General features: G+C 41.9%; 2 protein-coding genes across 2 annotated transcripts in view; both read left to right on the forward strand.

Moving 5' to 3' along the window:
• Positions 1 to 14,436, forward strand: part of LOC122560882 (melanin-concentrating hormone receptor 1-like) — a 70,786-nt gene that overhangs the window by 35,176 nt on the left and 21,174 nt on the right. The gene's annotated exons all lie outside the window — the stretch shown is intronic.
• Positions 9,681 to 14,436, forward strand: part of dnah3 (dynein axonemal heavy chain 3) — a 191,003-nt gene continuing 186,247 nt past the window's right edge. The window contains exon 1 of the mRNA XM_043712084.1: positions 9,681 to 9,946. Coding sequence (XP_043568019.1) covers positions 9,935 to 9,946 — 12 coding nt within the window. The 5' untranslated portion in view covers positions 9,681 to 9,934. The remainder of the gene's footprint in view (positions 9,947 to 14,436) is intronic.

A 14,436-nucleotide genomic window follows, 5' to 3' on the forward strand; every position in this document is an offset into this window, starting at 1 on the left:
AATATTTTGAATTTATATAGCATCTTATGGTTATCAAGACAAGTTTTGAAGTACATTTATATATAAAGTAAATTACTTTCAAGTAAAATAAATATTTGTAATCCAGGCAATTAGATGAGTACTGCCACTAGGTTTTTTTTTATATGATTAAAACCACATAATTTTTAAAAGTTTTTTCCTGGAGATGAATAGTAAAAAATGCTACCTAGTTTCAAAGATTTCTCTCTTGGTCCCCTTTGAACAATGGCTATTGTTCTCTTATTCTTTCTTGGCCTGAAAATAAGAAAAAACCAAAGCAGATATTGGAATTACCACAAATTATTTATTTTGCATCTTTATTCACCACATCATAGACATTGCTGCCTATGTAGGTGACCTGCACTACTTATGTTGGGCATCTCCTGACCCATTCATGTCTGGCCATTGTATTCTTTGTGGAGCCATGTACGCCTGTCCCAAACAACCACATAATGCAAGGAAACATCTGCAATGATCATGGATGGTAAACCTTGATTAAATAGATTTATTTGGAAGCACTAGCTTTCGGAGCGCTGCTCCTCCTTCAGTTGACTGTGAAGCCGTAAGACACAGAATTTATAGCAAAAGATTATAGTGTCATGCAAGTAAAATGATATATTTAATAAACTAAGATTGTTGTTAAGTCTTTCATCTTTTAGAGTGGGTTACAGGTTTCGCTTCATTAATATGTAAATCCCAGAACTACTTCTAAGTCACATTCTCAAGATAACTTAAGATTTTTTAACAAAAGGTGACATCTTAGCTCAGACAATGCATTAAAAGTGTGAGGTCAGAGTCTGTCTGTATCCCAATCTTGAGTCACACTGATTCTATTTCCAAAGTGGAATTTACAAAATATTATATGGATTGACTGTTTGCATTGACTGCCTACAGGTTGTGCATTTTATGAGCAAAATAGAATGTGTCTGCAAATATAATTCTGCAAATACAAATCCACCCCATAGACTTCTATGTGTGTGCGCGTGCAGGAGAGAGAATGAGTGAGTGTCTGCATGTGAGTGCACTTGAGAGAGAGTGTGTTTGCATGTGTGCAAACTTGATAAAGTGTGTGTATGGGTGTGATGGAGCATAAGGCTGTGAGAGGGTTCGTGTGTGGGTGTGAGTGTGAGGGCTTTATGTGAGTGTTTATGAAAGAGCGTCTGTATGAGAGAGGGTCTGCATGCATGTATGAATATGTAAGAGTGTGTGTGTATAATAGAGAGTCTACCAGGTGAGGCCATCTTCATGGGTACTGTACTCATGAGGATGGCCTTAATTGGGACCTTAGGTTCATGTCACACTACAGGTAACTCCACTACACAAGCACACATATACACATACTCTTAGATACTCACACACTCACGCAGACCTTTTCTCATACACACGCTCTCTCTCATACACACACATACCACCCCCATACGCATATCCAGGCATGCACCCTCTCACAGGTTTATACCCCATCACACTTGCACACACTTTACCAAGCTTGCACACACACAAACACACACTTTTTCACGTGCACTCCCACTCTCACACTCACTTTCTCTCTCTCCTGCACACGTACACGCAGAAGTTTATGGGGTGAATTTGTATTTGCAGAATTATATTTGCAGATACATTCTATTTTGCTCAAAAAATGCACAACCTGCAAGCAGTCAATGCAGGCAGTCATTCCATATAATACTTGTAAATTCCATTTTGGAAATAGAACCAGTCTGACACAAGATTGGGATACAGGCAGTCTCTTACTTCATACCTTTTAAGGCATTGTCTGAGTTGAGATGTCACTTTTTGTTATAAAACCTTACATTGTCTTGAGAATTTGACTTAAAAGAAGTTCTGGGATTTACATATTAAAGAACCAAAACCAGCAAACCCATTCTAAAAGATGAAAGATTTAACAATCTAGGCTTGTTCAATGTATCATCGTATCACTGTAATCATTTGCTATAAATACTGTGTCGTATGGTCCTGCTTCACAACCACGAGATGAAGAAGCAGCACTCCGAAAGCTAGTGCTTCCAAATAAACCTGTTGGACTATAACCTGGTGTTGTGTGATTTTTAACTTTGTCCACTCCAGTCCAACACTGGCTCCTCCACATCTTGATTAATAAGCATTTTTTCTACTTGATTAGAGATTGAAACTGTATTTCCTCAACTTAAGTGTACTCCCACTACACCTAACCTCTCCCCTTAGAAATGATCAGAAGTGCTACAGACCTAATAAGAACATGAGTAATTAATTCAGCAAGTCAGGTCTGTTTCACTATTTGGCAAAGCTGACTTAGTGGTAGTCCTCTGCGGCAAAAGCTTCAAATTCAACTCAAAATACTTGAAACAGTAATCTATGCTGACACATCAATGTACTACTGACAGTATGTCATGTGATTGAAGATTTTATCTTTTGGGAAAGACTTTAAACTGAGGCACCATCTGCGCATCTCAGGTGGACTTTAGATTGCTCATGGAAAAGCTTAAATTATCTAATACTGTCCTAGCCCAATATATATTACTCCATCAGCATTTGAAATTGAAAACCGTAATTTATTTATTTGTTATTAGTGGAATGTTTCTATCCATAAACCAGCAGTCATGTTTCCTTATATTGCCAGGCTGACTAACGTCAAAAGTACTTAATTGGCAGTAAAACACTTTAGTACATCCTAAGATTGTGCAAGGTGCTTTTTATTGCAAGTTCTTTTATCTTAATTGCATTTGTGTATTTTTTTTGTTGGATCAACATCCTTGTCTCTTATTGAACAGGGAAAAGAAAGCTGATTTGAAAACACAATACTATTCAGTCTATTCTGAACACTGTGTCAGGCAAACAAATTGGGATTCCATCTTTGTACTGTAATACCAGCTTTGGAATCAATAAACTAAATAATTTCTAAGATTTCCGAATCATAATCAAATATGTGATGATATACTTTAAATTGATTGCAGCTAGGACTCATTCTGTCTGAGTTGTGAAAGATATTTAATATACCCCTACACCAACAACCTGAGCATGTTTTAATAAAGAATGATTCCAATAGAAGGAGAGAGAATTATCAAAGAGAAAGCCTTCTATACTCACAACCCATAACAAATTAAATTTGTAGTCCACTGCCTTCAAATGCAATGAAACAATATTACAAAGTCATATAATGAGCCATCAAGTACAGCTTTTTCACCACCTAATTAACAAATATATTTCACTGTATACATGATTAAAACATGCACTTTTTTATTTCACTCACTTTTTGCACAGACCATAGCCTATGGGTTATAAATCATATACTGCAGATCATAATAGTTTTATTGTGAATAATTAAGATATGGCTCCTGTGCATAACCGAATATCCATTTGAAAGATATGTATGTTCAAAACAGGAATAAATCGTGTTCGTGCAGTTTGATTTTGGGTTCACCCAAACGAGGTTTACGGCGGGGCTTTACACCACCCAACCAGCACCATGTCAAATGGCAGCTTTGAATATAACGGCTGCTTCAGGAAACCGCCTCGCACCATTTCAGTTTTCTACTTCCTGCTGAGCTGAAAGCACAGTGTAACAATTTATAAGATTATTAGACTAATAACCAGAATACTAATTATTGAAATTTAACTTTATTGCAAACTTGTCTTTGCAGCGTTGTAAAGTGTGAATGCTTACAAATAGAGCATAGCAGGGAAAAGATGCTAACATAGTAGACTCTACAAAAACTATGGCAAGTTTTGTAAAATGGGCCAACTTGCAATAAAAAGCTAAGACCTTGAAGCTGTCTATGAGAATTGCTTGTGTTTGTAAAACACATGATTGCAATGTCAAGGTCCTTCTAAGAAAGAGAATCTTGTAGCTTTGAGGGACAATACAGTCAATACATAGTTGATGTGACAACATTATGTAATGGTGTGATACCATACCACTATGTGTCAACCTGGAAAGTGACTCACACATGGGGCTGAAGGTAACTGAAGTGGGGAAGGAGTTAATTGAATAAATGCCAAAATAAAAGGGATCCTGCCTTTGTTTCTGTGTAGTGGGAAAATCTAGAAAATAAGATGAGAGATGATGAAGAGGGAGAAAGTGAGAAGCAGATAAGAAAAAGCTGAAGACCAAAAGTTGAATAAAGAGAAGTAATTGTATATTTCTCATTCAGTACATGGATTTTGAACTTATTACTATAGCTTAAGTGAAAACTTAACCTTGTTCTGTTTTATCCAATTTCCATAATAATTAAGTTTTCAGAACTTAAACTATTCAGAACCACACCTGCTCTGAAAGATTAGATTCCTTACAGTATGGAAGCAGGCCCTTCAGCCCAACAAGTGCACATCGACCCTCCGAAGAGTAATCCACCCAGACCTATTCTTCTACTCTAACTTGGCAATTTAGCATGGCCAATTCACCCAACCTGCAGATTTTTGGATTGTGGGAGGAAACCGGAGCAAACCCACCGGGGAGAATGTGCGAACTCCACTCAGCCAGTCATCCAAGGCAGGATCGAACCTGGGTCCTTAGCGCTGTGAGGTAACCTCTGAACCACCATGCCTCCCCAAATGAAAATCGGGATTGCACAAAGGGCCAGAATTGGAGTACAGATATATCTTGGGAGGGTTGTAGTGCTGGTCCTTAGTGCTGTGAGGTAATCTCTGAACCACCATCCCTTCCCAAATGAAAATAGGGATTGCACAAAGGGCCAGAATTGGAGTACAGATATATCTTGGGAGGGTTGTAGTGCTGGAGGAGGTTATGGAGGAGTAAAGATTGGAAGGACTTGCCAGCAAAATGGAAATTGTGAATTCAAGGCATTGCTGAACAGTAGGCAGTGTAGGGTAGGGAGCTCAATGGTAATAGGTGAGCAGGAATTGATGCATCAGGAAATGAGCAGCAGAGTTTTGGATGATCTCAAGTTTATGGAAAATAGAACATGGAGGTGCTGACCTGGAGCATGTTAGCTTTAGTTAAGTCTAGTGGGAACAAAAACATAGATGAAAGTTTCAGTCGCAGGTGGGCTGACGCAGGGTGGTATTGGGATGACGTTGTAGAGATGGATATGGCAGTCTTATTGATGGTGTGGAAATGTAGCCAGAAGTCTTAAGACATCAGTGTTGGGAACAAAATTGTTTCTGCCTCAGACATAGGCAGGTAGAGTAATGGAATCTCTTGTGAGGAAGCTTGTCACAGGCACTGACAATAATGGGTTTGGTCTTACAAATATTTTGTTGGGAGGAGATGTCTGCTATCCAATATTGAATATGGGACAAACAGCCTGACCATTCAGAAACAGTGGAGGGATAATGGGCTGGGCCAAGTGTCATTAGCATACACACGGAAGTAGACCCTTAGTTTATTGAAGGCCTGCATATTGATGGGAGATGGCAGGGAGACAAGCATAGATCCTAAGCAGTCAAAAATGTGATAGGGAAGAAGCAGATGGAGAAACTATTCCAGGTGAATTTTTGCTATGATTGGCTAGGAACTTAACCTGGCCAATCCAGTCTGTCTCAGCTGGACAACAGTGGGGGACGCTGCTGTAATTGATCATATCAAAAGGCTGCAGGTCAGTTGAGAAAAACAAGGATCTTTGGCATGGTAGCATACAGTGTCATTTGTAACATTGAAAAGAGCTGCTCAGTGTTTGACAGTAAATTTTCATTGATTACATTGTGTGTTTTCCTTAAAGTAACTCACTAAAGCCTCCTTCAACAGCATCTTCCAAACCCACCCTTCAAGATACAAGGGCAGGTGATACATTGGAATACCACCACCTGCACGTTCTCCTCTAAGCTGCACACCATCTTGACTTGGAAATATATTGCTGCTCTTTCAGTGTCACTGGGTCAAAATCCTGAGACTCCATTCCTAACAGTGCTGAATATGTCCCTATATTCCAAGGACTGCAGCATTTCAAGAAGATACTTTGCCATGACCTTCTGCAGGGCAATTAGGAATAGACAACAAATACTGGTTCAGCCAATGACACCCGCATCCCATGAATGAATAAAATAAGCTTAAAAACTTGTCGCATGATAGACTTGTACCATTTCTGAGGAAGGGTCACTTAATCCAAAACATTAATCCTGATTTCTCTCCACAGATCCTGACAGACCTGCTGAGCTTTTCCAGCAATTTCTGTTTTTGTTTCTGATTTACAGCATTTGCAGTTCTTTCGGGTTTTAGACCTGTACAGTTGTTGTGTGATAAATTTTGTACAGATCACAACTGAATTGTTTTATTTTAAATAAAAAATTCTCTGGTCTTAATTTATTGGCTACATCACCTGTACCAATATGAACGTCTACACATATAACTTTTTTTGGGCATGTGTGGCTTTAGCTGATGAAAGATCTTTGGGACAGTCACTGTCAACCCAGGTTTTGTTTGGAGGTGGGGGGGGTATAGTTTGAAGAGGCAGAATATTGTAGACTTTTTCCAGGTTGTTCACAAAATGAGATATGCAGGGAAGTAAGTCTCACACCAAGGATAGTGTTTTGGACTAGGCCAGACCACTCAAAACATTCTTAAGCAGGCAGCCCAGATTATAACTTTGCAATTTGTTTTGCTATGTGTACAGTGAAAATTACCCAGATTAAGTTAGCGAGGTTGACTACCACGTTTAAAACAGACAAAAACTTTATTCACAAAATTACACAATGAATCACAAAGAACAGAATAAATAACCCTTACAGAACTCAGTCTATCCAAACTAGACTTAAGTATGCTGTTCTGAATATACACGACAGTCCCAATAACCAAACCCCATTTAAAACACAGTACAAAAAAGGGTCAGATGCTAACAGGTTGAAATTAGAAGGGCAGAAGAGAAAGTTTCCACACGGCTCACTGTTGAACTCCCAACCAGTTCTGTACTGAACTAAACTCAACTAGAGAGCTGACCATTCCCCTTTCATTCTACAGGTCACTTCCAAAACATGACCACTTTGGCCTGAAGTCTCATCTGTTTACATATAAACAAAAGGCCTATCAAAATCCTTTTCATCTCTGTACCAAACCAGTCTGATCAGAACCCGGCCTGGTTTAATACCCCTCTGAAAAACATCAAGGACAGAATATCCTAAAAGGACTAGCTTTGTGACAACATACAGGCTCTTTGAGCTGGAATGCATCACCACCCATCCACTCAGGCAAGAAGGAACATGACAGATGCCTAAAGATGCCCTCGTGAAAATGGGATACGATGTCAACTCATTTATCGCCGGTTCCAACATGCCATAGCGAAAAACTGCAACAACTTCAGAAAACAGAGACAGGACACATTGCCCTTTGTTGTCCAGAACTTCCTCAGAGCTGAGAAATTATACCATGTTCTTCGTAGCCTTCACCATATCATCGATGACAATGAGCTTCTTCCCAAGGTCATCCCAATGCTTCCACTTCTCACCTTCAAACAACCGTCAGACCTTAAACAGACTATTTTTCACAGCAAACTACCCAGCCCGAGGGACAACATTGACCATAAAACCAGACAACCCTGCCAAGGTATACCATATCAAGAGTAGGAGTGGCACAGTGTATCCATCTGGGACATGGTAGGTGAGTGCGTCAGTCCCAAAGTCTACCCCCAGCACACCATCTTCACCATCCATCAACCCCCTCACTACCCCATCACTAACCCCCAGCCCCTCATGAAACAGTGTGTCCAGCTTGGACACGGCAGGTCAGTGAGTCAGTCTCAAAGTGTAACTTCACCCTCACTCACCCTTAACCCCTTCTGCCTCCCTTCATGAATCAGTGTGACCATTTGGGAGGTGGCAGATCAGTGAGTGAGTCCCAAAATGTACCCCCTCCCAGGGCAAAGCAAAACTCCAACCTTTACCCTTACTGGGAGAAATCCAACTCTGTGTGGTATTGGGAGCAACTAGAGCAGGAGCTAGGGCTGGTCTTTGAGACCAGTGCGGAGTTCGGAAACATTCAGGACTCGCTGAATTAATTGAACAGCAGTGATCTGATGGATTGCATCCTACATGTTTTTATTTGTGTATGTTTCTCCTGAGTTTGACATCACTTTTGGATTCTGGTTCACCGATTAGACTTGCTGTACCACTTTTGTTTAACTGCTGCTTTTGGCTAGTACAGTTGCAACACTTAAAAGGCATCTGGATGGGTATATGAATAGGAAGGGTTTGGAGGGATATGGGATGGGTGCTGGCAGGTGGGACTAGATTGGGGGGTTAGGATATCTGGTCGGCATGGACGGGTTGGACTGAAGGGTCTGTTTCCATGTTGTACATCTCTATGACTCTATGACATGGATACTGCCATCATATGGGGGAATACCACCCACCAAGTGCATGGGACACAGTCCTGTGACTTGGTTGTCTACCTCATATGGTGCAGGTAAGGATGTCCCAAGGCATGGTATGTCGGTGAGACTATGCAGAATGTACAAACAGACAGGAATGTTCCTTCCCAGTTGGGGAACACTTCAGCAGTCATGGACATTCAGTCCCTGATCTTTGGGTAAAGGTCCTCCAACCTTCGAGATTCACAACAATGTAGAACCGCCAAGCAGAAACTGATAGCCAAGTTCTGTACCCATAAAAATGGTCTCAACTGTGATCTTGGTTCATGTCGTGCTACCTGTAACCTTACCATATTGTTCTGTATCTGTAAAATCTTCCCTACTGTCCTGTTTTGACACAATCCCCTTAATCACTTGTTATGATCTCTCTGTACAGTTTTGGATTACTTGTTGCTTTGGCATGTGACTATTATCACGTTAGTCCAGTCATGTGGGTTGTGTCCAGCTCGGCCTTATTTTTAATTTGTTGTAATTATCTCTCTGCATCAATTAATCAAATGATAGGTTGTTCCTTCACTTGTAATTCAGTTGTTGAGACTTTACTCACACCATCTGACAGTTTTGATCACCTGCAGGGAGTTATTATCCAACCTGTGGACACTCCACTCACCCCATTCGTATGGTCTTTTGATCTCTCTGCTATAAATTCTGTGCCGATGTGCTCTCTACACTTCACCTGACTAAGGGGCAGTATTTGGAAAGCTTGATATTTCAAAGTGATGGTATTTGACTAAAACCTGGTGTCATGTGAATTCTGACCTTGTCCACCCCAGTCCAACACCGGCACCTCCACATCAGGGTCACCACCCATTGTGATGACAATTTAATTTGATTTCAGTAAGTTCCTTTTAAAAGTTTCCCTTAATTTGATTTTGCAACAATGCCTCAGCGGTAAAACTATTATTTGTTTCTTTGTTAAATGTATAGAGAGACTCTACAATGGCCAGGATCATTGTTAGCTGTTAAAAAAAAAGCCTATTGTCTGAAATGCATTAATAAGACAGTTTACATACAGCACATTCGTATTCTGTGTATAGTTTCACTTCCTGACTTAGACTATGGACTCGTAGTTAAGAATTCATTTGCAAAAGAATCCTTTCCCGAGAAATGTTCGAGAGCTACATCTTCAGAATGAGGACAGGGTTATTAATATGTAACACCTTCGGAAACCTAGCAACTGGAACGCGGTAACAAATGGCAACAGTGTGCCCGGATGTTACACAATGACTTGTATAAGGCTGGGATGCCGAAACAAGTATAATCTTAGAGTAGACAGCACAGCTTTATGGAACACATTAAAATTCTACGAAACTCAGGAAGTTCGTTCAGTCACAGCAAACTTACAGTTCGGCTAGATAAAGTAACCCTGAGCAAAATGTTCAGCAAAAGAACAACTTGGGAAAGAGTTGAGACCCAGCTTGATTGAAGGTTGCAGACTGTGACGGCAGGTCTGTCAGAAAGACGCACAGGTACTGCTTTGTGTGATGAAACAACCACGGCGGCTGTCCCTCAGGAGATCTTCACGTATTCGTGACCTAATAAAAGTTGAAGGGTTTCTTATTCAGGCGCTGAGTTTTGTTCGAAGAATTCAGCTGTGACCAAAAATGGAAGAGGAGGTATGAAATCAAGCATGCTCGATTTTCTTTTCTGTGTCTAATTTTGTTCATGTATTGGGTTTTCATTTTTAGTGAGCGATATATAACCTTGTGCTTTCTAATAACGAATTCAGAAGATAATAGCAGCTACTTAAATTATTGCCTCAGTGCACGTGGTGTAACTTATTGTATATCCGGCTCAACGTATGAAGTGCATCACGGTGGGTTCTTCAGATACAGTGATAGTTTGCCTACCGCTAGGACAGGAATTTTGGGTTCAAGTCCCAAAGATGCGACACAACTTGTCTGAAATTATCTATTAAAATACATCACTGAAGAATTTCAGAGCTGCCTTGGAAAGGTTGCCCTAAGCGGGAAAAAAATTACAAATGGAATTTACCAGGCGTCTTCCTGTAAAATACGCTCAGTATTCTAAATCTGAATTTGTTAGCTAGTCATATTTCGTATCTGATTCCATGCCCTAATCCTTACTAATAATGTATCTAGAATGTTGATTTATCTATTCTTTTAAAGAAAATAGTTTAAAAACAAGTTTGAATAATCCCTGATATGGTACTGTAAAACAATCAAAAGGTTAACAGAAACTTGACAAATTGCAAATGAAACTTATCAATATTAAAACGTTTTATGGGCGGGGGGAAGGGAGATGGTGATGCAAGTGAGCAGTGCTCAACTCTCATAGAAGGCTTGCACCATGTCCAACCACCCTGTGGCTCAACACTTCAACTCCCCCTCCCACTCCACCAAGGATATGCAGGTCTTTGGACTCCTCCATCGCCAGACCACAACAACACGACGGTTGGAGGAAGAGCGCCTCATCTTCCGCCTAGGAACCCTCCAACCACAAGGGATGAACTCGGATTTCACCAGTTTCCTCATTTCCCCTCCCCCCACCTTGTCTCAGTCAAATCCATCGAATTCAGCACCGCCTTCCTAACCTGCAATCTTCTTCCTGACCTCTCCGCCCCCACCCCAGTCTGACCTATCACCCTCACCTTGACCTCTTTCCACCTATCACATTTCCGACACCCCTCCCCCAAGTCCCTCCTCCCTACCTTTTATCTTAGCCTGCTGGACAAACTTTCCTCATTCCTGAAGAAGGGCTTATGCCCGAAACGTCGATTCTCCTGTTCCCTGGATGCTGCCTGACCTGCTGCGCTTTTCCAGCAACACATTTTCAGCTCTTGCACCATGTCAGCAAAGTCTGCCCATGCCTCTCCATGGCATTTCAAATTTAGGCATAACCATGGAAATGGGATACACCGTTGTGTACTACCAGGTGATCTGTACCTGTACAGGCCCAGTTACAGGAACTTAGTACCTTAGTAATTTGTGGGTGGCACAATGGCTCAGTGGTTAGCATGGCTGCCTCACAGCGCCAGGGACCTGGGTTGATTCCACCCTCAGGCGGCTGTCTGTGTGGAGTTTGCATATTCTCCCTCTGTCTGCGTGGGTTTCCTCCCACAGACCAAAGACATACAATCAAGGGGGTTGGTCATGCTAAATTGCCCACAGTGTCGAGGTATGTGCTAGCTAGGTAGATTTGCCATTGGAATGCAAGGTAACAGGGATAGGGTAGTGGGATGGGTCTGGGTGGGATGCTCTTCAGAGGGGCAGCGTGGCCCTGATGCTTCCACACTGCAGGAATTCTATGATTGTCGTAACACACAAATAGCTTGGTTAGAAGCAGCCAACATGTCAATGTGAGAAGGATTGAAGCTGAGATCAGTAATGTCAAGCAGGTTTGCAAAGGGACGACACACAACTCCCTTCTCTGTTGCTCCACCACATTACCTGGAACTCCAGCCCATCCATTGGGGTGGCACGGTAGCTCAGTGGTTAGCACTGCTGCCTCACAGATCCAGGCACATGGATTTGATTCCAGCCTTCGATGACTATCTGTGTGGAGTTTGCACATTTTCTCTGTGTCTGCAGGGGTTTCCTCTAGGTGCTCTGGTATCCTCCCACAATCCATAAATGTGCAGGTTGGCCACGCTAAATTGCCCATAGTGTTCAGGGATGTGTAGGTTAGGTGCATTAGTCAGGGGTAAATATAGGATAATCGGGTAGAGGAATGGGCCTGGTTGGTTTACCCTTCGGAGAGTCCGTGTGGACTTGTTGGGCCGAGGGGTCTTGTTCCAGACTGCAGGGATTCTTCAAAAAAAACCCTCTATTGCTCTGCATCACTTTCGGGAAGCAGTCCTTCACTGAAGCACCATGTTCAAATGCAACAAGATCTGGATAATATCAAGGCTTGGGATGAACAAGGGAAGACAGAAGGGATTAATTTATGTTTGACACAACATCATGGGCCAAAGGGCCCATTTCTGTGCTGTACTGTTCTATGTTCTGTGTACTACTAACTTCTCGAAGCATTTCATAATGATGGATATGAGAGTCACTGGGCGGTAGTCATTGCCTGATTTTTCTTCACTAATGATATCCGCAACAAACTACCCTTTTATATAAAGACATTTTTTTTTCCCTGCCTCACACTTCATTCCTTTTGCACTGAATTTGTCCCTCTCCTGGGAACTGTCTGTAACAGAACCAGATTGTTTAAAATTTGGATGTCACATTTGACTCCAGGATATGCTCCCAGCCACATGTCCACACCATAACCATCAGCACTTCCTCCGCATTCTCCCGATCAACTTGTAACTATCTACTCAATCTGGGCTGCTCCTTTCCTGCCTTATCTCATTTGTTGTTGAAACCCTCCATGTTTTTGTTGCTTCCAGAGTTAGCACTCCTGGCCAGCCTCCCACATTCTACCCTCTGTAAAATTGACATCGACTTTATGAGAAGGCACTAGGGCTATTGAACATAAGAAGCATCTTCATGAGGCAGGACACACGGAGTTCAGGGTTGCAACCCCCTCCCTAATGGCATTCCTCTGCTGCTGGAATCAAGTCATGTTTACCTGTCAAACTGGCATTTACTGCCGTACATTGGCTACCGTTTAAGTGATTTTTTGCATTCTTGTTTTCAAATCCCACTAAGGTCTCCCACCTCCCTAACTATTTAATCTCCTCCCAGCCCCATAACTCTCCAGTATATTTGTTTTCCTGCAAGCCTTGCCTCATGAACACCCCTAATTTTATCACTGTCATGAGCAGCTATACCTTCAGCTGCCAAGACCCTAAGTACTGGAATTTAAAAGAAAATTCATTCTTGGAATGAGGGTGTTGCTGGCTTGCCCAATATTTGTTGTCCATCTTTAATTGGACTTGACAATTTGATAGTGAGGTGCCTTCTTTAAATGCTGCAGTCCATTTGGCATAGGCACATCTACAATGCCATTAGGGAGGGGGTTGCAACCCTGAACTCCGTATGTCCTGCCTCATGAAGATGCTTCTTATGTTCAATAGCCCTAGTGCCTTCTCATAAAGTCGATGTCAATTTTTGTTTTATAACATTCCTTTCGAGCCAGTTCTGTACCCAAATGGCTAGTTCTCCCTATATTCCGTGAGATCTGACCTTGCTAACCAGTCTCCCATGAGGAACCTTGTCAAATGCCTCACTGAAGTCCAGACAGATCATGTCCACCAATCTGCCCCTATCAATCTTCTTTACTTTTTCAAAATACTCAATCAATTATGAAGGAATTTGTTCTCAAGAGGGCGGTGAATTTGTTGAATTATTTGCCACAGAGGGCTCTTCGTGCTAGTCATTAGGTATATTCATTACTAAGATTGACATTTTTATTCACTCAGGAGATCACAGTTTATGGGGCAAGGCAGAAAAGTGGAGTTGAAGATTAACAGATTTCATTGAGTGACAGAGCAGACTTGATGGGTTAAATGACGTACTTCTGCTCCTATATCTAACAGTCTAATATTGCAGCCTCTTTCACTTTATATCCATTTAACATTTATTACATCCAAGCCCATAATTCACGTACTGCTCAATTATTTAAAGAAACTGATATCTGAGAATGATAACAAGGCAATGTGGACTCAAATAGCAATGGAGTGAGGCTAAAGTGATTAAAAGTAGTCATTTCAACCTCCTTATGGGAGCACGAGGCAGCGTGCCCTTCCACTGACACCCTCCTTCGACTGACTGAACTGGTCCTCACTCTGAACAACTTCTCTTTCCAATCCTCCCACTTCCTCCAAACCAAAGGAGTAGCCATGGGCACCCACATGGGCCCCAGCTATGCCTGCCTCTTCGTAGGATATGTGGAACAGTCCATCTTCTGCAGCTACACTGGCACCACCCCCCCAACTTTTCCTCCGCTACATCGATGACTGTATAGGCGCTGCCTCGTGCTCCCATGAGGAGGTTGAACAGTTCATCCACTTTACTAACACCTTTCACCCAGACCGTCTCAGACTCCTCCCTCCCCTTCCTAGACCTCTCCATTTCTATCTCGGGCAACGGAATCAACACGGACATTTACTATAAACCGACCGACTCCCACAGCTACCTATACTACACCTCCCCCCACCCTACCCCCTGTAAAAACACCATCCCATATTCCCAAT

The sequence above is a fragment of the Chiloscyllium plagiosum genome, chromosome 21, assembly GCF_004010195.1.
Source record: "Chiloscyllium plagiosum isolate BGI_BamShark_2017 chromosome 21, ASM401019v2, whole genome shotgun sequence".
Taxonomy (NCBI): domain Eukaryota; kingdom Metazoa; phylum Chordata; class Chondrichthyes; order Orectolobiformes; family Hemiscylliidae; genus Chiloscyllium; species Chiloscyllium plagiosum.